Source organism: Vanessa tameamea, chromosome 26 (genome assembly GCF_037043105.1).
Source record: "Vanessa tameamea isolate UH-Manoa-2023 chromosome 26, ilVanTame1 primary haplotype, whole genome shotgun sequence".
Classification (NCBI taxonomy): domain Eukaryota; kingdom Metazoa; phylum Arthropoda; class Insecta; order Lepidoptera; family Nymphalidae; genus Vanessa; species Vanessa tameamea.
This window is the reverse complement of record NC_087334.1, coordinates 1,744,743-1,772,671: the sequence shown is the minus strand read 5'-3', so window position 1 is coordinate 1,772,671 and position 27,929 is coordinate 1,744,743. Positions and strand designations below refer to the sequence as shown.

Below are 27,929 nucleotides of genomic sequence, written 5' to 3'. Positions count from 1 at the left end.
ATCTACAGTGGTTTAACCAATGACAATTGAAATATTGTCAAAAATGTTGGTGTCAGGCAGGTGTTGGGTTCCTACACAAGACACGTGCGGATAATCATATGATGGAATCATTACTTGTACTTCCTTAATATCGTCCGGTTATGTGCCAGGGACAGAAAAAAATCAAAATAGGAATGAACAAGAAGAAAAGTAGGTAGAGACCATAGTCTTTACGTAAACAGATCATCAATCTAGTCGGTTAAATCGATTTGAATATTTATTTATCAATATTTCATGAGATATTTGGTTGTAAATTGATGATTTGATCACGTTACAAAGGCAATACTTTGGACTGAAACAGTTTAAACTTAGTTTTAATATAAAGTATTTGTTTCATAACTAAAGTGTCTAGTAAGTTTTGGAGATCATTTTCCTAATATTTTCATGTAATTTATGTGTATAATGAGATAAATATCAGCCATGTTGTTGAAAGTTTACTGTTTCTCCTTTTTCGGTTATGTATTTTAAGTTTTTTAACCAACTCTTTTATACTATATTGTTTTCTTAAATTATCTTAAAATAACTGTATTATAATAAGTTCTAGAGTTTATTTCAAACACTGACCTGTGATTATACCGCTTGATCTTATGGAGACCATATTTGGAGTCTGCGCCGCCCTTCGAGACGGGCAGCGACTCCAGGTTCGCCATCAACAGATTGATGGATGACTTCAGTTCCTCGATGTAGAGTGATTCCATCTCCTTCAGCACGAACTTGGGCATCAACTTGCGGTTCTATGAAAATCGTTAACCTTAGCACAAAAACAAAACAATTTTGTAGTAACTTTGAAATTTATTTATACTTTATTGCACCAATACTCAAAACCAAACTTAAATAAATATATATATGTATATGTTCGCCAAGCAGCGACCACTTCCAGACAAATTTTGTTCTGTTACTTAATATTTGTAGCCTCTGTTTTCATTACTATTGATTGAATAGAATTCAATTAAATATATATATATACAAATCAATTGACTTATTGTTTTATTTTTTTCAACCGCTGTTGCATCATTTACCTTTTCCATTTCATTAACTTTTTGCATTCTTCCATCCAGTTCTCTTCTTATTGCGGCAGCTTGTTCATCGGCCGAATCCAACTAAAGTAGGTGAGAATATTCATTAAAATTAATAATTGATTTTAAGTTTCATAAGGCATTCAATTGTATTGCGACGTTTCGGAGCTTATTCCATTAAACAAGTAGATTTACTTGATAGTTTTAATTTCAGTATGATATGATATTATATGACGATCTATGCTGGAGTATTATATTTGGTATCCGTAATCAAAATAAAACACTATAGTGATATTATTTACGAACACAAAGATAAAATTGAATAATAAATAGAACAATATATGTACTTCATAAACTAAAACGTTAGATGTTTAATTGATATTTCACCTACAAATAAAAAACGTTTATATAAAACGAAGACAAAATACTTAAAACAAAGTTTTGCGTTGAAAGAATATAGAGGAACTATTTAAGAGAACATTCGTTTCAAATAAAACTTTTATTTGTTGTTTGAAACTTTCCAGACCATTATCTTTAATACAGCGATATAATTTCCAGTTCGCATTTTCTTCAACAGCTGTTTAAGTTCTAGAAAGGTAATATACAGTTAAGCTATTTCCTTTCTTTCTACAAACAATGGAAAAAAAAATTAGCAACGAGAAAAACTCAACTAATAAGACTTTCAAGGTCAGGTAACGCCACTATAAATTTATTACGTCTAAAGAATTTAATATTAAAAAATTCAAGTGAGCTTTCACGAAGGCTTTCCTTGAAAATAATTAGTTGTAATTACTCACACAAAGTAACTCCAAAGTATGCTACTTGTGGATAAAATCTCTGAAGAAGGAAATAAATTAAACATACGTCAGAAAAACTTAATTAACTACTACCAATTTATGTAAAAAAAATAATGAAAATTAAAGAATAATTACTTCACAAATTTCAATGAAAGACCTAGGAAAGGGAAGATACTAATGAAAAAACAATGGTACTTACTAAGAGAGCGTTGAATAATAATTGATGTTCAAATTTCTTAACCCCCAAGATCTGTTGAAACATGTCGTACAGTTGCTCCTTGCTCAGTATACATTCAGCGTTAAGACTTTGTTGTTGCGCACGCGACGGTCTCTTCGAATCGTCGTCTCCTGGTATACCTTTTGAGATAAATGTTGCATTAAAATCATAATCTTCATTATTATTCTTTATATCTCAAATGTCATTCAGTTTTTCAATATTAAAATTAGATTTAAACTTATCTGCATCAAGTTTATTGAATATATTTATTGTTATTAATAAAAGTGAAGTATTGTGTTCGATTTCAAAATCGTTAACAAAAGTGATAAGTCAATAATGTTAAGTAAATGTTTAAGCAAATAATTATTAAAGTTGATTAAAAATGTTAATTACCAAGTTACTGATAAAAGAACAGAGATTTTTATTATTTGAATTAACAATCTACTACAAGCGTCTTGTAATAAAAAAGCAGAATTTTAATATGAAATATATCGATAAAATAACCTGTATCGAGGTAGTGTTGGTACAACGTATAGTGTTAAAGATGACATTATGAAGTGTTTGTATTTAACAAAATTGCTTTAAAATTAAAGCCTTGTATCTGACAACATCGTTCTTGATATAAATATGCATTTACAACAACGATAACAACAAAACAAGCAATGACACATAACAGAAGCTGATATCGTAGTAAAGAGGAAAATGAACCATTCTCCAGCTGTACCTGTTATTCCTGGGAGGTGTGAACGGGACAGAAACACAGACGTGAGACAGATGCAAGCCACACAGTTTTTTATACACATCAAATGATTAACATTCACAAGTGAGTCAGCAAAAAACGGAATTCGAATTTTGAATTCAGTCGTGATTTTTATTAAAATATAATGTAGTAATTCCCGAACGTTAAAAAATAGATCGTTTAAACGTTTGACAGTTTAAGCGATTGTTATGTATTAGAATTTAAATTATAGAGTAACTTGTACAATTTCTTTGACTGACTATTTTATATTGATCGGAGACTAAAACACATTCTCATTTGCCTAAATTAAAAAAAAAACTGTTAATATACGAATCAACGAAACAGAATTTTGTTTTTTGCTGACTTTTATCAATTCCAAACAACAAGTTATGTCTATTATCCAAAGGTTTAAAAGGTAAGATTTTGTCGGCGTTTGGTTAAATTATACGAGTATTAGAAATTAGCAATGACTGCAATATAGTTGGGCTTAACCCAATGATGTTCTGCTTAACCCCATTTTTATTCTTATGATAGAGGTAATTAGTAAAGGCATCCTTAATTTATTTCATGACACTTAGAACAAAACATAAAAGAATAGTCACGAAATAGCCCGGTCAATCTTGACATTCTAAGTTACATAAATTTACAACAAGCTAAGTATGCTTTCACTTGTTCAAAGTTTAATTAAAAATAATATTCAGAAGTTCCTAATCATTCCGGTACCTGGTTTTTTTTATTTGAGTACAGGTCGAAAATCCCGAAAAAAATTGGATTTTCGGATACCTAAATGACGGAGTTCTGAGATAAGAAACATAAAAATTTAGTTAAAAATACGTTTTGAAAGGCTCGTAAGGGTATATTTCAATAAAGCTTATTTAGATGTGATCGAAGAGGACCGAGCGTATTGCAGTCACAACTTTTAAAATAATATTTTTAATAAAGACTAACTTATTGTTTGGATTTTTAATTAATTGTTTTTTAATGACTATGTTTTTTAATTAGAAATAATGTAATTATTATTGTTATTATTTTCTATAAAATAAAAGAATATTTATTTTTTTAAAGGAACATAATCATTAATATATTTATATAAATGATATATACATCATTTGACAGATAATATAGATTATCGTAAAATATTTTTTTAAATTTTTATCTTCAAATGTTGCATTATTCGTTATTAGGTTATTATATGACTGTAAAAACTCGCTGAGGACTAGAAGGCAATAAACGGTAATCAAAACCATAGTAAAATGTCAATGGTGTAAACTTTTTACAAAACAAATAGAAAAAACGAAAGATAGCAATCCTTTTTAATCGCAAACATCAGAAAAGGACGGCAACATAGTAAGTAGCTACTTCTTTCAAATTATACTCTTTGTCCTTCGAATTTTATAACTTTTTTATTATTGGGTCCGACATTGTGACATAGTTACACGGACATTTTATGGTCACAACAAATGCAACTTTGTCAAATTCGTTACAGTATCATGTTTATTACTCGTAGAATAGCAAAATGTCTCAGCGAGGTTGTACGGTCAGAGTTGAATTACATTAATACAAGTCAGGCACACACAAAATGAGTTACACAAAAGATACTATGATAAGTGATACACAGGTTGCTATCATTCATACTAAATTATCTTAAATATTTATTCCTTATACCTGTTAAACTCCACCGAAATCACCAATAAATAATTTAAAATAAAATTAAATTTGGATACGGTTAGCAAAATAATTAGTACCTAATTTTTTCAATGTTTTTTTTTTTGTTATTGTATATCTTATTTAAATTTCTAGTTATATTTCTATAGATCTTATTAAGATGAGAGAGCTGAAAATATTAAGATAAACTTAAATATTCACACGCATTCAGAGGCTTGTTGCAGACTAAAGCGTTTGCTCCAATCGATGCTTAGCACACATTGCGACATGCTCATTATTTCACGCTTCTAGAATTCTAGAAGATACTAGAACTATAAGTAATTTCTCAAATCAAGAATAAAAAAAATTGCACTCATAAAAAATTAAATTATAAATCCGTTTCTACTCATTCTTAATTCTACATATTTAAGAGCGGCTTAAATTGCTACAGTACTGAGTTTTCCAGTGGTTCATTTGGAATTAAAAATTCTTCGCAAGCTCAGCGTTTAAAGTAAACACGGGGAGACAATTCATTTGTTTCGTTAAATTCTCTGAGATTCACTAAACAATAAATGTTAACTTATTTTTTCGTGTATAGTCGAATTTTAAAGCGTATGCCAGTTGTGTTAATTAAACTAGCAGCTTATTCAATTAAAATACTTTTGCTGATAGAAATTAAAACATTTAAAAAAAAAATAATTACATGTTAAAACATTATAAGACGTCTACACCCACTAAGGAACAAATTCTGAAAAATGAACCCTAAAGGGGTAACATGTATGGGTGTTTAGATAGGCTTGATTCCTATAATTGTAAATATTAATTTAAGCCAGAGACGTTGTTTATATATAATCGTATGTATGTGTATTTCTGATTTGTTGCTGATCGGGCTATGTGCAAGCCCGTCTAGGTAGGTATAGCCTACTCATCACATAATCTATCGTCAAAGAGCAATACTTAGTACTGTACTAGTTGCTGTTTATATAAACTTAAATTGAATCCACATTAAGATTTTATTCGATCGTTACTTATAGTTCTTTTATCTCATAGTATTTACGTACGTTTAGACATTTTTTTAATAATTATACATTTAACTTACCGGTTCCTTTCATGATACAGTCTAACTTAGCGAGCCATGTTGTCAAAACGGTTTCTTTACTAAGACCATCGATTTCTGGCAAAGACCTGTAAATTTGACTTCATACTTGAATAGGGTGTTAAAATAATTCTTAATTATATGGAACCCAATGAAAAAACTCATAAATATATTGTACATATATGTTCTGCAACGTATATAAATTTAAAAATCAAAGCATATTAAATTAAAAATTTTTGTTAAATTTTAAAGTAGTCTGGGGCTAAATAAACACTCCTACTAAAACTAAAACTCCACCCCGGCTCGACACGCGTAGAATGAGAGTCTACATAAAATGTTTGTATCGTATTACATATATTGGTTTACGCGGCACATGCCAGAATTATACACCTAGACCTTCCTCGTGAATCACTCCGTCCATTTTGTGAAAGGCTTATGAAAATCCATTCGTTGGTTTTTGAGTTTATCGCGTTCAGTCAGTCAGACGCGGCGGGGAGACGTTTTTATCATGTAGAGATATAGTAACTTAAATGTAATATTTTTTTTAAGCGCATAAAGGTCTGCACGTCAATTAATTCTCGGAAAGCTGGAAACAGTTTTCCACTCCTCGTTTGAATGTCAAAAGAGTCCAGTGAAGCGTGCACCAATTTTATGCTTAGTCTAAATTAGAAGTGACCTAAAACATTGCAATTTTGCGTACTGTTGCAGTTTGTCAACAGGTAATCCTAAACGAAGCGTTTTTAGTAAAGTTTCTTAATAAATTAAAACAGATTAACTCTATGCCAAGTTATTTAAAAACGAAAAAAATCCCATTCCTCAAAAACATTCGGATTTTTAAGCCTTGTTTGCAAGCTGTAAAGATATATATCAAACCTGACACGTTTCTCAATATTATTTCTGAAGACTTCACGAAAGTCGTGATGAGAACACGCTCCAGACTTGACCATTTGTTCAACCCTCTCCGACTTGAGGAACACATCGTAGTAAGACTGCACGGCGTTCTGGAACGCTTCATCTGCTAAAATCTGCGTCTCTCCTTTCAGGAATGCCTGTCATTTTTAAAATGTCACTGTCTAGAAAAATGTATTAGTTATTGTTGCTTTTAGAACAATTTTTGTTTATCAACAACACATAGTTAAAAAACGCTACATTGTGAAGTTTACTTGAATAAATTGATTTGATTTGATTTGAAAGTCCCAGAAATTACAGATGATGGTAGAAGTGATCCACATTTTTGTAATTCGTGGGACACAATGGATATACTTTTTTATAATATAGGTAAGCGGACAAAAAAAAAAATCATCTTTCATTGTGTACTTAGTTTGTTAGTTAAATTATTACGTGCAACACTTGAAGTGGTTTCTGGAGCACTCGTATAGTTTGTAACTATCACCACGACAATTTTAATTAAATTCGATCTACGAAGTACGTATTCTACTTGAAGTCAGAAAATTAAATATATATAAAATTAGATAGTTTTTAGTTTAGCAAAAAATTACCTGAAACCTGGCTTGTATAGTTTCGAGCTGGTGTGGCGTCAGCTTTGTGTGCCGTCTTGTCATGTCTGTAGGCTGCTTTGCATTGAAAGGGTGGGCGATACATCGTGACACGAAAACGTATAGTTGAAGCCGACGTTTCTTATCCTCTTCAAGTTTTTCTATCTTCTCCTAAGAAAACGAAACCAGAACTGGTATAATAAACGTTATCGTTGACACTGACATCACTTACGTAAAATGAAAGTACGATTTAAGTGCCAGAGTTACGATAGAGATGCTAAAATTGATTTAGTGTCTGTGATTACTTTACTAACCTTTATCGTTGAAGACAAAGAAGACTCCAAATATTATATAAGAATCTCATAGCTAAATCTATGACATATAGTTCAGTGTTTTAAAGCAAGTGTATGCACCTTGCGCAATTATGAGCCTGCCGGGTGGAACTGCCGCTATGACAATACTTGTTCATATAAGAGATATTGCAGTAGGAAAAGTTTCGTGACTTGGCGAAAGTTTTTTTTGTGCCTTTTCCAACTTATTATTAATAATTGTCTAATTTAAGATTTCAATACTAATAAATTATAGATGTGTAAATACTAGAAAACATTTTTACATTCGCAAGAATCAACGGAATTTCCTGGCACATTTTTACATTTGCTTATTAATTAGTCATATATTTATATACTTCCAAATCTTAAACTGGGAATTTACTAGATCCTTGAAATACATACAGACACGATCTTTTGAATACATAGCATGAAAGATAGAAAAAAATCCGATATGATTGTCAAACTGAATTACCTGTGGGTCTTGGTCCTTGTCAGAGTGGCTGGTGCCGGAGGGGCTTGGGGAAGGCGCAGGTGCCTCACCCGAGCTCGCACTCCCCGTTGATGTCCTGCGCAAGAACGATCTAAACGATCTATAGTATTAAGTAGTCAATGTAAGCGATTATTTGTTCACACAAACTGACATTAGTCCAGAATCAAAATATCCTTTAATATTCCAACCAAAGAGTCTCAATTAAAAATAAGACGAGTATCTTATAAAGGTCTTAGAATTATTCACTAATTCTTTTCGTTTCTAAAGATATCTTTTTTAAAATTATCAGCCCTTTTGTAGAGTTAATAGAGTTTTACAATAACTGAAGATGAAGTCAAATAAATTATTAATAGAGTTTTCCCTTTATGTTGGGTCGGTAACTTTATGGGTACTTTGCTACAGTGGAAGCGACTCGGTTTTATTATTTATGACCTCGTTTCGTTGCTGATTCTCTTTTAATTTATTCTACTCTGTTGACTTTAGACCTTTTTCTTTTATGTTAGATTATTTTTGAAGAGTCAGTGTGTGTAAACTTATGGTTATGTTATGATTCTAGAAGCTACTATTTGTTTTTACAGAATTCAATAATTCAAAATATATTACGATCTAAATCTAAATTTAACCGTCTTCGAAAATTGAAATATAATTATTTCTTGTCACAATCCAGTATATCATGATGGCTTAATATAATTAAAAATTCTTCGTTTCAAAATATTTTTTCATAATTATCAGTGGATTGGCAGAGCTAGAAGCAATTTGTTGATCAATTTTGCATACGCATTCTAGTTTTTCGCAACCAAATCGTACAGATATATAAATAATAAACTTTGAAGACTATTACATTTTACATTTTTTACATTAACAGCCTGTAAATTTCCCACTACTGGACTAAGGCCTCCTCTCCCTTTGAGGAGAAGGTTTGGAGCATCCACTACGCTGCTCCAATGCGGGTTGGTGGAATACACATGTGGCAGAATTTCGTTGAAACCAGACACATGCAGGTTTCCTCACGATGTTTTTGAAGACGGTTAAAGTGTCTTAACTATCTATTAAAATCTAATTTCATAGGATGAAATCAATTCATAATAATCTTAAATCTAAATAGTATCCTATAAATTTACTCTATCAAGATAGAGGAAAGTTATGTTCTTCTAAGAAAGCCTATCAAATTGCGCAGGAAATATTATAATGTACAAATTTGTCTCTCTTTATAATTCGATGAGAACGCAATTCGGCTTGTCGCCATAATTTTAACATTTTAGCAGAAAACCCAATAACTTTTTACTGACTGAACTTGGGATTTGAACCCAAAACTCCGGGATCTGCAACTTAATATACTGCGAGCGTCAGAAGCGCAATGCTTCGGCTGCCTAGAAATATGAAAAATCGCAGGTTCGATCCTGACCTCGTAGGCTGTTGTTATCCCTACTTCTAGAACAAGCTTTAAGCTTTTGGCTAATTGAAAAGATAAATAGGAATATTAGTAATTAATAAAAGTGGGGCATTTCCACTATACTAGCTACCTTCTAGAGCAACAAGGCAGTTAACTAGAACAGGAGGCAATGAGTTAATCTACTAGTATCTCTGTATTCTTTTAAGCCTATTCAAATATCCAAGCTATAATTCTATACTAGCTATAACTAAAATAACTATGTATTTAGCTCAAATCTGTAATGTTTCATGAGACGAAATGGACATGAGCCATAATAAATACCATTTTGATTATAATATTCTAAACCTTTTAGACCAATTAATTTAAATTAAGAATTATTATTTAGAATTTCGGATAATGCTTGATTTCTTTTAGATTTGTAATATTAGAGTCGTGTACTTTAAATGTTAAATAAATAAAAAATAAAAATAAAAAAAATAAAATAACCTTTTATTTCTTTACTTAAAGACAATTTTAGTTACTATTGACATTTTTAAGTTACTTAATTTTATTTTATTTATAACAGTAGTTTCCCTATTCTAGTTGATTTAATTTACTTTATTTATCTATTTATAGCTAGTTAACCTAATAAATTTAAATTTAATGTTAAAATAAATTTAAGCAAGAACCCCTGTTAGGGTATAGGCCTCCTCCAAAGATTGCCTTTGTTCCCTGTTGAGTGCTATTTGGCCCCAGTTTGGGCCAGCAATTCTTCTGATATCGTCTTCCCATCGTGTTAGCGGTCTTCCTCTACCCCGATTTCCTAGCGGGCCTTCCCAAAAGGTTGCCTTCACGGTCCATCTTTGATCTCTAAGCCTCGCTACGTGGCCTGCCCATTTCCATTTTAGTTTTCGAGCGTAGGTCAGGGCATCAGTAGTTTTAGTAATGGATCTTATTTTTGTATGACGTATCTTATCAAGTTTTTTTACCTTGAGCATGCTTCTCTCCATTCCTCGCTGACAGGTGGTGATTTTGTGCCGAGCTTTGACCGTGAATTTCCACGTCTGGCATGCGTATGTCAAGCACGGTAGCAGGCTAGAGTTCATGATCTTAGTTTTCAAACTCGTCTGCATGTTGCTTTTGAAAATTTCTTTTAGACTCCAAAATTTGTTGAACTCTTCTTTCTATTTCTTTGTCATTGTTTTCTTTATGAAAGCTTATTGTTTTTCCTAGGTATATATATGTGTCTGTATATTTCAGTGGATTACCATTAACTTGTATTGGTTTTTTATTGCTATTTGTCATTGTCATGGTCTTAGTGAGATTGATTTCTAAGCCTACATATAAGCTTACTGCCTATAAAGATTCAACCATGTACTGCAGTTGTAAGCTTGTGTCAGACAGTAGCACTATGTCATCAGCGAATCTGAGGTGACTTAAAAACGCTCCTTGTATGTATATTTCCTGTTTATTCCAGTCCAGCTTGCTGATGATGGCTTCTAATATGGCAATAAATATTTTTGGAGATAGCGGATCACCTTGTCTCACACCTCTCTTTATGGGGAAGCTTGGGCCTAGTGATTCTAACTTTATTTTACCAACGTTATTGTTGTATATATTCCTAATGACATTTATATATACTTCGTTAACTCCCTGCTCTTTCATGCTTTCCCATACGCTGTCATGTGTTACCGTGTCGAAAGCTTTTTGGTAATCAATAAATGCGAGATATAAAGGTCTCTGTTGTTCCCGGTATTTCTCTACAATTAGCTCTAAGGCGTGTGTATGGTCCACAGTAGAGAATCCTTTCTGAAACCTGCCTGTTCTACCGGTTGTCTGGCATCGATCACAGGAATGATTCTTGAGTTTATGATGGCAGCGAAGAATTTGTACACACTCGGTAATAGGCTTATCGGTCTATAGTTACCAATGTATTTAGGGTCACCCCTTTTTTTTTTAATTAAAATTATATTAGATTCGGACCATTGTGTGGGTGTTTCAGATGTTTGTAATATTAAATTGAATATATGAGCTAGTGGTGAGGCCAATATTTCATGTGCTGCCTTTAATGCTTCGTTCGTGATGTTATCTGATCCGGGAGAGTTTTCTAATTTTAACCTTTGTATTGTCTCTATAATTTCGGATTCAGTAATTGCTTCAATGTTTCCTTCGCTATCATGTCTAGTGGTGCAGAGTAGTAAACGCGTAGCTGTGCTAGTGCTGTTGTAAAGTGGATTTTTGGTTAGAGTGCTACCACTGTATAGGTTTTTATCAAAGTCGGTTGATATAGTGATAATATCATTACGGTTGCTGACTTCTTTAGCACTTCTATCCAAGTTTTATGCATTTTGAGGTCCTTATAAGCCTTTTTTGTGCTACTGGTGGGGTTTATATGTCTTTCTATGATCTCTTTTTTGTGTTTCCCGTAGTCGTATTTTATATATTTGTTTACTAATTTATAGAGTGCCGCTAGTTCATTTTTCATCGAACGAGATTTGTATTTGATTTGCTGCAATACTTTTCTTCTTTGTAATAGTTTCAATGATCGTGCCGACAATATTTTATTGCGATTATGTTCATTTCCTGTTATTTGGGCTGATTTTAGACTACACTTGATGTCGTTAGTGATATTGTCATAAAGGGTTTGTACTTTAGTGCTTTTCTGGCGATAAGATGTTTTTGATAGCATTGTTGACAAAGTTTCCTTGTAATTTGAGATTTCTAGTTCGCTTTTTAGCTAAATAAATTTGACTCTACTTGGTTTCTTTTTGAAACATGTGTACTTTCAAGTAATCATGCTTTTTTTTCCATTTCTATAATTTTTTCTTCAAACATCCTGCCAATATTTAGTGTGACTTGTTCTGTCACATTCTTTCCAGTTTCCCGGATTTCTAATCTTTGATCTTCCAATTCCTTTGTGATTTTGTTCAACGTATTCAGAATTTCCTCCATGATTTATGATTCAAGTTGTTTGTTTTGGTGCAAGTGATGCCCTCTATTAGTGCGCCTTAAAAATAATTGATCTCTTTTGTGATATAGATCGCTCATTATTATCTTTATAATTGTGAATTGCGTTGTAGTGCATTCACAGTTCCTCAGATGTCGTTAATCGTAAATGTCGTACATGTGCTGCACTCTATTGGTACGCCTCGGCACTAATTAGGTGCTATTGATTTACTCGATCCTTTGGTGACATTATTGAGGTACAAGTTGGTGTAGTGTAACCTTGTTCTAGTAGGTGTCGCTGCGTATGCAATGATGTTAAATATATGGTAGCAATATGCAAGTCATCACTTTAGGCTATTTTTTTATTCAGTTTATTTTTGTAGCACTTTATTGCATGTTTATTTACTTATTTACACAGGAAATAGTCCGACTTGAAATAGAATGTCTTGAAAAAACACAGTAATGTCCACAGTGTAGTAAAAACACTTTGTTTTCTTCCAGTATTTGCTTGCTTCTAAAGCTTTAAACGTCTGTCTTTTATTTATCACCAGATCACTAATCACTTTGACTTTACATACATTTAGTATTTGCCGTTCAAATGTCACTTTTTAGGTCTTTTCTTTAATAAGTTTTGCGGAGCCGATGTTTACCGTGGCACTGTAACGCCCTCCCGTTTTTAATAAATGTTAAATAAAAAATATATAAAATAATTTTTCATAATAAACTTTAGAGATTAGTGGTCGAGTTATTAAACTCACTTGCAGATCAAAAGAAAAACTTATCATAGAATGCATTTCTATTTCATTTAATCCGTAAAAGGATTCACTGACATTTAAAATCTCTTAACTCCAGGGTTTAAATAGTCTAAAAGGTTTAAAAGTTCATTCAGTCTGGGTGCAATACTTACGCGTGCTGTGGGGGCGCTAGGGCGGCGGCCTCCCTCTGCCTCGTGGCTGGGTGGAGGGGAGCAGCAAGCGGCGCTGCTGTGAGCGGTCCCGCTCCTTTTAGTTCCACATCGAATATTACAATTAGTCGTACATAAATGGCTGTAAATCGGGCATCTAGTCATGAACACATTTTCTATATACACATCAAAAGTTTTTTTTTTCTTTCACCTGATCATAATTGGTCACCATCACCTAAATAGATAAGCAAAGTTAGATATATTATCACCAACGTTAGGTAATAAAATGTTATGTCCCTTGTGCCTGAATTGTACAATGGCTCATTCAACCTTTCTAACAGGAACATAACAGTATTAAGTAGGTTTATTGGTGTTAGAATGCGTGAAACTATCCTACCTAGACGTATTTGGACAACACTAAGTAGTTGAAATTAGTTATGACTATTTCTAACGAGTAATTTACAAACGCGTGATGTAAGTTGATCGTTCAGAAGTTAGATACGAGTGGCTGCGTAATTTAGTCATTAGAAGTTAATGGAAAGGAGGAAAAGTGGTTAATTGCCTCAATCGTAATCGGTTTCAATTTACTGTAGTAATGGATTAGTTTTTTTTTTCTACAGATTTCAATATGCGAACTTTTCAAAGAGCCGAGCTTGAAACTGGTCAAGTTAATTTCTATATATTGTTACGGTAATCTTGTGAATCTTCATTATCATAATCAGATCGTGTACATCCACTGCTGTACATTGACCTCTTCCAGCCCATAGTAATAAGTTTAGATCAAGAATAGTTTCCAACCACCTTCAGCCAGTTTTCGTAAGTTCGTCCGTTGAACGTAGAAAAGGTTAGATGTATTATATATATTTTAACTGTTTCATTATATATGTTCAATGTACTTCAAGATATAGTGATATCTACATTTTAAAATTTTGGTAAAAATGAGAGAAAGATCTACAAGCTCATCTGCTTAAATTCAATTCAAAACTTTCTTACCAAAAATACCACAATTGACGAATAGTTTTTCAAAACTTTCTCGAGCAATTACCGGAGTTATGAAATTTCAAGTTCGCAATACGATAAAAATTCTAAAGAGCAATTGTTATTGTCAGAATTCATAATAACAGACAAGTGTCGTTTATTATCTGAAATTGGAAGGGTTATATTGAACCGAGCGCACAGAGAATAGTTAATATGGGTTCATAGACGTCTGTGCAATGGCAGAAGATCTCTTGATCATATATACATCTATAATTTCTAATATAACTTTGAAAAAGAAGAATATTAGATTTATTCCTCAGTTAGGTGTGCTATTGACCAACTAGAGTCTACCCGTCGATTGCAAAATTAGTCCTGTAGAAATTCACTTTCTTATGGATTATAAATAATCTACAGGAAAGTCTCAGATCTGACGAAAGAAACTCAGCGGTTTACAACTAATAACATCATTTCTTTATTCTTAACGGTCTGCAGGACAATTAGTTGGGTAAAAAAATCTAACGAAATTCTTTTTCCTCTTACCAATAGTATTGTACGTGACAATTTCTAGAGGAAACTATATACGTAATACGTATTTTACTTGAAGCTTAGTCAAATTAGCCGAATGAAAAACCCGGTTGATACCCAATGTAATGTAAGGATTCCAGGTAGTTATTGATACAATCGATGATCCAATTAAAATGAGCCCTTAAACGTGGTATATTATATACTAAACTTATAAGTGTGTCATAAACAAAAGCTGTAGGGAACAAATAAAGAAACACATCTGTGAGAACAAACGATGAGCGTCACAAAGATCTAGATGCCAGATAAAGAAAGTTCTAGATTATCTGATTCTCTGATTTAAAGATAACAATAAATAACTAACCTGGTAAGCCAGCAGTTGATCCACGTGGCAGGTCCGGCTTGCCTCTGACGGATGGCCTTCCGCTAGCAAGCGATCCTGGAGGTACCACTACAGACATTAAAAGATAATTAGATGTCTGTGTGGACCTTTAATAACGTTCCTATAGTTTTTGTCGTGATTATGTTTATCAACCACTTTAAAAAATATACAATTTAGTTTCTACTTCAAAATGAATATTTACACTTTGATTCTTAACTCTAATTAAAGTAAAGCACTAACTCCTCTAACAGTAATGGTTAGAATTACTTCTACAAAAATAAAGAAATCCTTCAACTGTTTCTTTTAATTTGAATATATAATATATACATTTTTATAGTAAATAGCATCAACAATAAAATATATTAGAAGCTTCATAGACGTGTTCGCACCATAAACCGAAAACATTAATTTCCGCAACGACATTGCATATTCCATGCGTACTAATAAAACTTTGATAGTCTTTTAAAAGGTAACTATCATAAACTCGCTACCCGCCCTGGCTTCGTACGGATGCAAAATAATGTCTTTATATAAAACATTTACAGCGTTTTTGTCATTAGACAATACAAACTGCTATGTAAAGGATAAAAAATGGTTATTGTAGGAGTATCCCTAAGAGATAGACATAATTATACCATTACTTTTCAACACTAGTACTTTTTTGTAGACCTTTTTAAGGTGTACAAAAAAGTACTGTACTACAATATTTTGATCTATCTCGTAGGGTTCAGCCAGCGTTTGCAATGTAAGCGCAAAAAAGTGGTCCTTTTTTACGATATTAATTAGCACATTTAAATTTTGTGTTGTATATAAAAATAAAGAGTAAAAAAATTATCAGCTTAGTTTACCACAAATTCCTTTATTAAATACTAGTAGTCGCCCGCGGCTTCGCTCACGTTTTAGGGGTTGGTTGTCATGTGTTAGCCGAAAAAGTACCCTATGTCCTTCCTTGGAGTTCAAGTTTGCTTCGTACAAAATTTCATCAAATCGGGTTTATTGGTTTGGCAGTGAAAGAGCGACACACAGACAGACAGAGTTACTTTAACATTTATAATATTAATAGGATAGATAGAAGCAATACATTTACATCATGTAAATAATGTGTGTGAAAATATAAATGAACCCTTGGCGAGGTAGGACTGTCGATATATTCATATAGATATAGAGGTATATGCCTTGTCGAAAGATTGGAACTCTGCCAAATAATGATAAAAGAAAGCGGCCGTCAAAGATTATCAAACAAAAACACAATATACTTCGCCTTCTATTAGCCAAATGACATATGACTCATATAGTAACTACCCTGTTGGTTAAGTGACTAGTTTATAAGGTTGCAAATGATGAGATATTGGACTCAAGCTCATTGGCGATGTATCTTTCTCATCGTGCCAATGTCTATGGGCGGCAGGGGCAGATTTGATACCTCGGCTGTGCTCTAGGTCTATGGAATGAAACGAATGAACGAATGAATAATGTGAAGAATTAAAGTAGGTATTTTTTTTAAATGTCCTTGAACACCATTTTGAATTTGTAATCGTTGGACTTGTCTGTGGGTTCACCGTTGGAGTACTACTAAAAAAGCCCATCAACCAAGTGTTGCCGCCCTCTAAATATTGATGTGCTTGGGCCTACTTGGCCTATAGGGAAATCCGCATTTAATGGGTCAAGACCCCTTAGCACTAGGTGGCTCATTTGTCGCTCGCCTACTCATTAGAATATAAAAAAAAAATGTTTGGATGCTACGACTGGATAATTCCCATATCTCGGAAAGCATCCAAAGAGTTGCATCGAGGAACAAAACAAAATATTCTTTATTCAAGCAGACTCATAAAGCACTTTCGAATCGTTTTGTTACAGTGTTGAATTCAATGTAAGTCTACCACCTGTTCGAAAAGTAGATTCTACCTAGAAGAACCGGCAAGAAACTTAGTAGTTAAGTTAAGAACTTATTTTAATTAGCAGATTGTCATACTGCCGGATTATGAGACTGAGAGAATAGTCTTCCTGTATTTGTGCATACATTTGCACTAATATATAACTTTTGCATGCTTGACTAATCTCCGTCGCGAAGCCTTTACGTTAGCCGCGGAGACCGAAGCCCGTCAAGAGGACATCATACTTACTTTGATGTTTACAAGAATGTATACAGTCGCGAGAAACAGTTCAAGATTTTTTCGTCGACTATGATAACGTCAGAGGATGGTAGAAACGCTAAAACGCCAAAATGATGCTTTTGAGTAATGAGGTTATACACTTATGACTGACAGATAATAAAATGCAAACGCATTAAAATTACATAAATAAAATTATAATTATGACATGAATATGGCACGGACAGGTCGACTGTGGAGAAAATAGAACAACTTCAAAAATATATGTATATATCTATGTGACTAACACTATGAAGTATAATCATCTCTAAAATTAATAATATTCTATATTAACTTAAAATAATTGCCCCCCACTAAAATGCTAGATTAATTCGCTTTATTTAATTACAATAAGTTTTGTTTTTTACACAGATACATTTGAAATATATCTTTCACGTGATATTTGAAATGTCTATGTCAAAATTAAAAAGTCAGCATTATTTAGAAAAAAGAACTGTTATGTATTTTTGCCAAGGATAGCTAGAAATTATCAAACTGATTTATAACAAGGTAGAGACTAAACAGAATAACAGCTTACCTGGTAGTTTAGAGGGTTGCTTCCTGTGTTCATCCTCACTGTCTTCCTCGGATGAGCTTGGGTCAATCATCTTGTTACTGTAACAAAAACAATAAAATGACGTCACAAAAAACGATAAATACGTACAGTCAGAGTCATATATTAACAAAAAGATAAGATTACCAAATATTCTAACTAATTATTTGGTGGTATGGCTTTGTATAAGTCTGGGTAGGGTACCATCCATTCATAAAATCGGTGACGCAATGATATATAAAGAATATGGAAAAAAAAATTATTGCACTTATCAAAGTGGTGACAATTTACCAACACGTTTGTCCGACCACCTAAAAATAAAAAAAAAAAAACGAAACGGATACTGCTTTTAATAACCATCTTAAACAAATTATATTACGTTGTCAAGTATACTCTTTTGTCCCGACTTTCATAAGCTTCTTGGACTAGTATTCCAACACGATGAAGTTAAGCGAAGAACCAAAGGTTTTACGAGTTTCGGGGTAGGCAAGTTAAATCACTGCCAAGTTCCAGACTCGAGGCTGTTAATGAGGATACGACATGAAAAGAATTTTGAACTCTGGTCAGTCCCATGCTCAAACCTGGACGATTGTCTAGCAAAAGTTTATATACATTAGGAAGATCTAAAATATTAAAAAGTGAGACGAATTCTCTGAAAACTCGTGATTTAAAAACTAAAATAATAATATAATTTGAAGTCTAAAGCTCTAAACCTCTCAACTCCATTTCAAATAAAAACGTCTGCTAACTTTATATATGATTAAACTAACTTACTATACTTGGATGAATTCGTTGCGATTTATTTTCAAACTATTTAAAAAGAGAGATAAACTTCAAATGGAATATCTTAGAATCTCTCTAGAAAGTTATATTTTTTTTTATATTCGAGAGATTTCGTTCACGTAGAATTCGAAAGCATTTTGTAAAGTCTAAGTGCATTAAGGAGCTGTTTTAGGTATTATACATCACACTATTATCAGTAACAGTGGAACTTTTTTCATTCACCTTTCAAACCGGAACACAACAATATTAATACTGCTTGGTGGTAGAATATACAATCATTGGGTGGTAATTACCCAGGCTTCCACAATGCCCTATCACAAATTAGAATTTTTTTTTATAAGGTTTTTATTACTAATAAAACCTGGCAAGCGTGTATTGTATAACAATTTATTCATTCATTTTAACCCAAAGTCTTCAATTAAGATCCACGAGTTTCATATTTTCTCATCAGGAATCTTCAGCTTGATCATCAAGACATTTTTAGTCTTGCAGGTACCTTTAGAAATGTATCTGGGCCATTACGAAGGGGTTCAAGACGGTGCTTATATGCGATTCGTAATAAAATCCCTTCGATTGTAGTGTTCGGCGTAGATCAGAGAGACTACGGTATCATGTCGATATAAGGCATCCACGGCTTTTGATACAACCCCTCTCATGACCTAGTCACTAACTTTCTTTTTTTTTTATATTAGAGGTGGCAAACGAGCAGGAGGCTCACCTGATGGAAAGTGACTACCACCGCCCATGGACATCTGCAACACCGGGGAGCATGCAGGTGCGTTGCCGGCCTTTCAGGAAAGAGTACGCTCTTTTCTTGAAGGTTCCTAAGTCGTATCGGTTCGGAAAAACCGCCGGCGAAAGCTGGTTCCACAGAGTGGTTGTGCGAGGCAGAAAGTGTCTTAAAAATCGCGCTGTTGTGGATTTTACTCTACTAGGCATTTAATCTATATCATATTAACATTTTTTTTCTGAATGTCACCATATCTCAAAAGCTAATGGTATATTAACGATTTCGATAAGCATTTACAAACAGTATCTAATATCGGTCAAGAGCAAAATAGCTCCTAATTACAGCCTATTAAGGAATAAATTGGCTTAATAAATTGCCTGGTTAGGCGTCATGTTGGCTTATCATATTATAATATTCATTTCAGCCAAAAGGCTTAAAGATATTGTGGAAAGGAAATTTATAACATTTTTTATGGCATAGATAGGCGGACTTACAAAAATGGGCCTGATGGTAAGTGGTCACCACTGCCCATAGATATTAGCACCATAAAAAAAATATTGCTTACATCGCCAATACACCCAAATTTGGGAATTGAGGTTTTATGTCTTTTGTGCCTGTAGTTGGCTCACTTACGATACGATAATAGAAAGTATTGCAGCTTGGCGGCAGAATATATGATGGTACGTGGGTGGTACGTACACAGACAGGCTTGCACAAAGCCCTACCACCATATAAATGAGTAAATGTTATCCTCACAGTATTGTATAGTTTTCTATATTTATATAATGTTTCAATGAAATGTTTCTGACAAGCAAAAATCATACTTCAGTCACATACTGAATATATCACTCTGGTACTTTTGGTAATACGAGAACTACAGGTGGAGATCCCTTATCAAACGCAGCCTAGATAAGTTACATATTGATTAACGAATTGTAGAAAATACCAAAATGTATATAAAATTGCTGCCCATCCCGACTGTTTAAGTTGATACCTCCCCTTTTCTCCCTTTTACTTTGTCATGCTAAATGACCAAAAATCCTTTCAAATCAAATCAAATTACTCTTTATTGTACACCAATAAAAACATACTTTAGTCACGTTCAAGAAATATGCACAAGAAGCGGCCTTATCGCTAAAACAGCGATCTCTTCCAGGCAACCTTAGGGTAGAGGAAAGAAACAGATGTAGAAAGAGATAGGGGTTACATAGCAGATATAAACATAACGTATAAACACATAAACAAAATAATGTAAGTATATATTTAGACTTAGATCTTAAGAAAGAGTTATAAAATAAACTTATGTTCTGAATTGAAGTTTCCTAGAAGAGCCAGTAGTATATTGGTCCTAGGTAAAGACAAAAGTAAATCTTTAGGCGGCTATAAAGTCTGTAAAAGTAATATCTGAGAAATCTTTCAATATATTTTGTTGATATTTGGCATATATGTAGTATTAGTCAATGAATTATTTTAAGAGAGTATCATATTTATGTGACATTTAAGTACATTTTGTGATAAAGGACTTTCGCATTTATCCTTCTAAGAAATTAAAAGAATGAGCTTAATAAAAAATAAGATGTTTTGTTTGACCTTGATCATTATCACCTGGCCTATTTGGACTCTGTATTTATTTGGATATTATTACGTTTATAAAACACATTCACATATACTTAATACATTATTTTAGAGCAAATTTGATTACCATATAAAAGTTATAACTGAGCCAACCATAAACGATAGATAAAAGCTGTCGCGGACATTTTTTTAGAACTTTTAGAGGGTAACAATTCTGACAAGCATTTTATTTGTTTAACCTTTTACGCAGCGCACTCAAAGGAAGCTCTCAAAAAGAATAATTTTCACCTGTTTTTGCAACATTTTTCATTGATACTCCGCTCCTATAGGTCACTACACAATTTTTTTTTTAAATCATATATTGTATTGTTAAAAAAATTAAATTCATGCTTGATTTTTTTTTCGTGTTTTTTACGTTAAAAGTCTGAATTTAAAGTGCAGATACGATCGTACGTACATTTGCATAGCTTAAGTAACCGAACAGGTACGCTCACGATGAATTTTGTGCGCAAACGAGTGATACGTCTTAAAAGGATTAATAATGAACCATACTACGAGTCTTTTCGCCTTTTATTGTCTGATCAGCCTTACTGGTCATTTTATATATCAGTCAGTGCATATTCACTTGGTGGCTTCATGCCAGCCCGTCTAGGTAGGTACCATCCACTCATCACATATTCTTCCGCCAGGTAGCAATACTTTGTATCGTGTTCTGGTTTGAAGGGTGGACCAGTGGAACTGTAGTCACAAGGAACATATTTAGCTTAGGTCCTAAGGTTGCTGGCGCATTGGAAATGTAAGGAATGATTAAAATGTCTTACCGTGCCAATGTCTATGGGTGGTGGTAACCAATTACCATCAAGTAACCTATTTGCCTGTTCACCTAATACAAGTCATCAAGTCGTAAGCCTTCGCCATAAAAGTACTAATAAGATGAATGAGGCACTTGCGACTCTTTAGGATGGAACTATCGATTAGGAATGATTTTATAAGAAAGACTCAACGCTACGACTCAAATCGAATGCATTTATCGAGCCACAGTTCATTTAAATTGCTCTTCTACGATAAAAAATAAAAATCTTTTAATTTCATCTGAGCAAAATAACATCTAAACGACTACCAAAGAGCTCTGAATCATTCAGTACCAACATTAACAGAAACAACACACAAAGAGACTTCAAAGCCTGTCAGAAACGTGATTTCGTTTGCTTTTCAGAGCTTACATTCATTAGAATATAACTAGAGGCGAAGTCTGTCTGAAAAGCTCATGATTATTCCGAAGAGAAAAATATATTTTTAGTCCAGATTGATATCAAATTTTATTGAACAAATTTTTTATTATTTCTTTTTAATTTAATTACTTTTGATGTTAAATTATCGAATTACATACATGTAAACCCTATAACGGTTCGATGTGATTTTATCGAGAGGCACAGATAATAAACTCGGAAGTTTATATAAGAGATCGTTGTTGCGATCGTCGTCTTTGCCTATTCTGGGGTCCTAGAGCACATTATATGAAAAGTAAAGGTACGAGTTTAACTAACTGAAGGTTCCGTACCATAAACTTTGATATTACCGACTCACAATAAATAGCAGAAATAGATTCGAAAATTACCAGTTTCTCTTAATATTTTGTTTATCAATCTAAAATAGATATACCACCTTTCGGGTGCCCTAGGAATGTGGGCCCAGTACCTGGGTCTCGTGTGCCCTTATGGTAAAGATGGTACTGACTATTTAACTTAAATTATGTGTTATTATGACATTAAGTGATGGTACTTTTTTTTCTAAAAAGAAGAACGTACTGAACTACATACAAAGAAATTATTTGTCCGGAAATTAATGAATACGAATACTTCTCGCATATTTAAATCAATATTTTCTAATGTTCTTATATATTAATTTTTTTTTGATATAAGATATAAAGTTATTAAAACGCGTATTTACCTAAAAATATAAGCAGAATCGTGTAAAAAATAATAATTCCCTCGCCCCAGAATGTATTGACTTCTCAGAGTTCGAAACTTGGATACAAAAGAGTTAAAGAGTTATTTCATACAGGAAAAGTTGTTCAGGCTTTCTAAGCCCGAGGGTTTTTTATATTTATAGGGAAGAAAAAATCCCTCGGGCGTAGACTTGACTTCGAACAAAATACCTTTAAAGTCTATTCGTATTTTATTATTGCTTCCATCTTGATTATGGTTCTTACCATAGTTATATATACTCAAGTCCAATCAATAAAATCAAATCAAAATATTCATTATTCAAGTAGCCTCATAGCAGCATTTTTGAATCGTCATGTTATACTTTTGCACTGTAGGTATTCATTCAAAACTACCGGTTCGGAAAGTTGACTCAACCGAGAAGAACCGGCAAAATTTAATTGTTACTCTTCTCCACCGTTTAAGTTACAGAGTATGACTGTAAACGACAATTATTTTTTTATATATCCTGCCAATAAATATTAAGTTCACGCTTTTTTATGTCTAATATAATCTTATATTGAGTAATATGCCTTGTTTATCGATGTTACCAAAATTAAAGGAGTAAAGCTAAACAAATCTTTTGATTTATACATTTTCTAGCTCAGCTATATTCTGTACTATAAATAGTTCTTGATTAATATCTCTCTAGATATAATACATCAATATTCCACTTCACAACTTATAACCACTTTCGTTCGCAAGTTCGCCATTTTTTTACGAATCCATAATGAGAATCATAGATCCAAGTTGAACTTGAAAAATCGACTTGATATATCGATTCAATGACAAACTTATTTTGCGACTACGATTCCCATTAGATTAATCAGAAGTTAATTTGTATATTTTTTTATGAAAAAAAAACTTAGTTCAGAGACAATTTCCTACGATCTCATTTATATTTGAAATAAGACGTAGGCGTAAATGTCTTGAGCCTACGCTCGTCTAAACATGGCCGCTTTCCTGAAAATATCCTTGAGAAGAATTCATTATAAATTTGATATTGAGAGACACGTAAATTTTCAGTTAAATTTACGATGGGATAACATTACTGCGAAATTGATCAAAAACACTTTCTGTCACAGAATTGTTTATCGGTGAATTGTTTTAATTACACGCCCGTTATATAATAACGAAAAAAAAAAAATATTTTTAAGTTTTTTTTAATATGTTTTATATTCGATTTTTTAGAAAATATTAACTCTAACGTCTACATTTAATACAATTCTATAAAATTAATGATTCCAAAATGCAGCTTGTAAAAGACTATTCATATAAAGTATATTTTGATTTGATTTTATTCGTTGATTTATATACAGGACGTTTATAATATAGGTAGGAGGACGGGTCAATGCCACCTGATGATAAATGGTCAGAAATATTAACCCTAAATGCGGCACCAACCTTGGGAACCAAGATATTATCTCTCGTGTCTGTAGTTACACTGGCTCACTCAACATTCAAACCGGAACACAACAATTCTGAGTAATGTTGTTTGTATAAATACTCCTTACTTATTTTAATGAAATGTTGAAATCTATTTATAATATCCTCTAATCACGAAATCACCACCAACCTTTGGAACTTAGATATTATATTTCATGGGTGCAGTTACGGGGTTTCTCACCCTTGAAACCGGAACACAATAAAATTAATATTGCTGTTTGACGAAAGAATTTATGACGGGCGTGTGGTACCTACTCAAAGGGGGTTTATACTAAGGCCTTCCAAGTAATTCAATCTAGTCTTTAACATGACCATTTAAAAATATGAATACAAGAGTCAAAAGCGAATACAAATTCCGATAGAACGAAATGAGGCGTATTTTTGTTAATACGTAAGGAAGTCAATAAGTAATTGATATCAGCTTAACAACGAATTACATCGTAGTAACAAATTATTAATCACTACACATTACCGGAAGTTCTAGTTCGTATTAGCTGATAGATTTTGTATTCGCTTTTGTTGCTTCACAATAATGTTCCGAGTACTCCGTCTGCCTTGTGTTTTATAATCTGAATAAAGAACCTGCTATATAAAATAGAGAATATTTTGATTTCTTTATTCATATTTTGCGTATATTAATATTTATAAGATTTATTCACAAAATGTAAATTTATTTCTACAAACTAAAGACCATACTTTACATAAAAGCTTTTAGTAAGCTGTATATCTTATACAGCCTTTGTGCCAGACCTCATTCGTTGTACCTACTTGATTTTTTTATTACAGTTGAGCCGCGAGAATGATGAATCTGCCAAATGGAGCAAATATTTGCCTTTTACCAAATGACAGAAACAGCCCGTAAATTTCCCACTGCTGGGCAAAGAACTCCTCTCTCTTTGAGGAGAAGGTTTGGAGGACATATTCCACTACGCTGTTCCAATACGGAGAAGGACATATTCCACTACGCTGCTGCAATGCATGTTCGTTGAAATTAGACACATGCAGGCTTCCTCACGATGTTTTCCTTCGAGAAGAATTGTAAACACAAACTAAGGACATAAAAATTTGGTGGTGCTCGCCTGGGTTTGCAAGGTGCACGCGTTCTAACCACCGGGCCATCTTAGCTCGCCAAATTACATATTTATGCCTTATTATTTTTCCTCTCAAATAGGTTTTATAATAATAGTATAAATCATAACTGCCTCGTTGGACTAGTGTCACGAGAAAATATATAAAAAAAAAATTTGTCAAATATGACATTAAAAATACAAAAAAAAAACTGTTGATTTTTTATTTTGTGTTTGTTTGTAATTCGTTCATCTTTTAAAAATTTTACCCAACCCCAGAAGTAAATCTTCATTAAAAAATTATTCCCTAAAGATGTCGAATTAATAATGTAAATCATTTACAAAAGAGACCGAATTCATAATCTGTTTTGAAAACAGCTTAACAGACCTATTACAGTAATTAAGAAAAACGAAATAAAAATAAATAAACAGAATAACCTAGTTCTGTAGTCATAAACTTGTAATATAAAAAGCATTATCGTTAATGTTGAGTATAGCAGTAAAACATTGACCCTTGCCTTTGTTTCACAGCGACCCTTGTCGGTGTTGCTCGGATTGTTTGTAAATCTTAATTTATGAAATGTGTTTAAAACATTACGAATTTAACAATGTTTTGTTTGAAGTTATAAACAATGGTTTCCTTCTAATATTATATATATTGTAAGTATGGTTAGAGTTTTCTCTGTAAAAGAAACTTCGACCAGTGAATGAGTCAAAATATTTTTGGAACAAGTTTTGTTTCATAGAAAGAGTAGTACATAAGGTTTTCAGTCCTCTCTAAGGTTAATTGACACTAGGTGGCACTATAGCACAGCACATCAACTTCTATACAAAAGCAGAATAATAATTTTGAAATATAAATCTGACTGAAATGTATCTGCACCCACCACCGATAGTATTGAGCCTCTAGGAGTTACTTAAACATCCAAACTCAACTTTGGAAAATGCATTGAATCCAAAGCTAAAACTGCTGGCAAAAAACTTGGCTTCCTCAATAAGGTCAAACAGTGCTTCATTCGATTTTATAACTTTAAAAATATTTTACCGTCTAACAAATCGTAGGTGTTCTAAAAAAAATCACGGCATCCGATAAAAAATGATTTTTATCTCTGAGACCCTTACGGCTCTCGTCCTTGTTAACATACGCATTTCAGAATTTCCCGTCACAACTCGTTCGTACTTGATACTATGAGAGCACCTGCTTGAATGTAGGGCTCTCGTGGACTTGATACATAGGCTTGATATTCACAATATTACTCAGCTACGCCGCTACGAAGAAGCGTTATATTTTTTTTTAAATATTTATCGTCGCTAATAATTTTGTTTAATTTACAACATTTATTTAGTTTTGAACTACTTTTAAAAGTTTCATTTTATTAAATAATCAAATAAAATCAATTTTATTCAAGTAAACTTCACAATGAAGCGTTTTTGAATCGTCTATATTTAAATACTACCACCGTTTCGAAAGCAGCTTTCAGCGAGAAGAAGCAGCAAGAAACTCGCACTAGCTGAACCTGTGGCTTTATCCGTACGAATTTTATAAGACTACGTAATATTTAAGTAATAAGTACACAAATCGTAACGCCCCTTTTTACCCCTTCGAGGAGTAAATTGAAAAAAGTATTATGTACCTTTCCGAGACTCTAACTATCTCCACACCAAATGTCAACTAAATCTGGTTGAAGCGCGAAGAGGTAACAGACAGAGTAGTTTTCGCATTTTCAATATTAGTATAGATTGTTTTTATATCTTTTAAACTTTGTTGTTTAAAATTACCTCTGTTATTCTCTGATTGAATTTAAATTGTTGTTATCAATAACTGTTGTTTAATTTAAATCGAACAGTGCAAACTTTTTAGAAGTACTAATAAGAAATTTTAAATTTAAGGCGTTTCTACATTAACCCCAATTAATATACGAAACAATGAGTAATAAAACTGAATTCGTTTTCAGTGTTGAAGTTATTTTACAACACTAATAAATTAGACAGTTTAAAAATATGAAGGTGTATAAAATTAATACTTACATGAGGTACATAATGAAGCAGAGTTAAAGCCCAAACATAATATATTAAAACTTGCGCGCCAGATTAAAAATAAGATGTACTAAATAACAACTGTTTAACATCACAATTATTTTATATTTTATAATTTAATAAAACTAAATGGTATAACAATATAACTACATTCTATGTGGATAAATATTAACCTTAACACATAGCAAATATAAAAGGTAGTTTTAGAAATAACTCGAGATATTTGAATGAACGCTTGAAAAAAAATACGCGGCGTGTTTATTACGATGTATTAGAGCGACAGTAAGGGCGCAAAGATCGATCGGCGAATGTTCATACGGTCTCATTGGTTAAAAAATATTACGACATAAAAATATTTTCAGGTACTGTAATTTATCGTAACAAATGTATTAAATGTTGTACTGAAAATTTGTGTAAAGGGGCTAGTTTTTGAATCGCGCTAGCGTTTGCTTCGCCCCAATATACATATATAGAGTTTCGACAATAAAAATATTATATTGTTGGCATTTTTGGAACTTCGTGTTATAGTGCAATTACTACGTTGTGGTAATAAGGGGTCAAATCAAATTACGGAAGTGAGTTGAATGTTACATAAACACAATAAAAAAATAATAAGGAAAAATAAGCAAAGGTATA

At 32.7% G+C, this 27,929-nt stretch overlaps 1 protein-coding gene across 4 annotated transcripts in view; it reads right to left on the bottom strand.

Annotated features, from left to right (window-relative positions):
- Cadps (Calcium-dependent secretion activator) overlaps window positions 1-27,929 on the bottom strand; it is a 60,780-nt gene that overhangs the window by 18,363 nt on the left and 14,488 nt on the right. For all 4 annotated transcript variants that reach the window (XM_064219165.1, XM_064219166.1, XM_064219167.1 and 1 more), the window contains exons 2-11: window positions 17,656-17,732; window positions 14,950-15,036; window positions 13,089-13,182; window positions 7,846-7,954; window positions 7,048-7,215; window positions 6,422-6,597; window positions 5,552-5,637; window positions 2,052-2,209; window positions 1,059-1,139; window positions 604-773 (exon numbers count right to left, since the gene is read on the bottom strand). In XM_064219165.1, coding sequence (XP_064075235.1) covers window positions 604-773; window positions 1,059-1,139; window positions 2,052-2,209; window positions 5,552-5,637; window positions 6,422-6,597; window positions 7,048-7,215; window positions 7,846-7,954; window positions 13,089-13,182; window positions 14,950-15,036; window positions 17,656-17,725 — 1,199 coding nt within the window. In that variant the 5' untranslated portion in view covers window positions 17,726-17,732. The remainder of the gene's footprint in view (window positions 1-603; window positions 774-1,058; window positions 1,140-2,051; window positions 2,210-5,551; window positions 5,638-6,421; window positions 6,598-7,047; window positions 7,216-7,845; window positions 7,955-13,088; window positions 13,183-14,949; window positions 15,037-17,655; window positions 17,733-27,929) is intronic.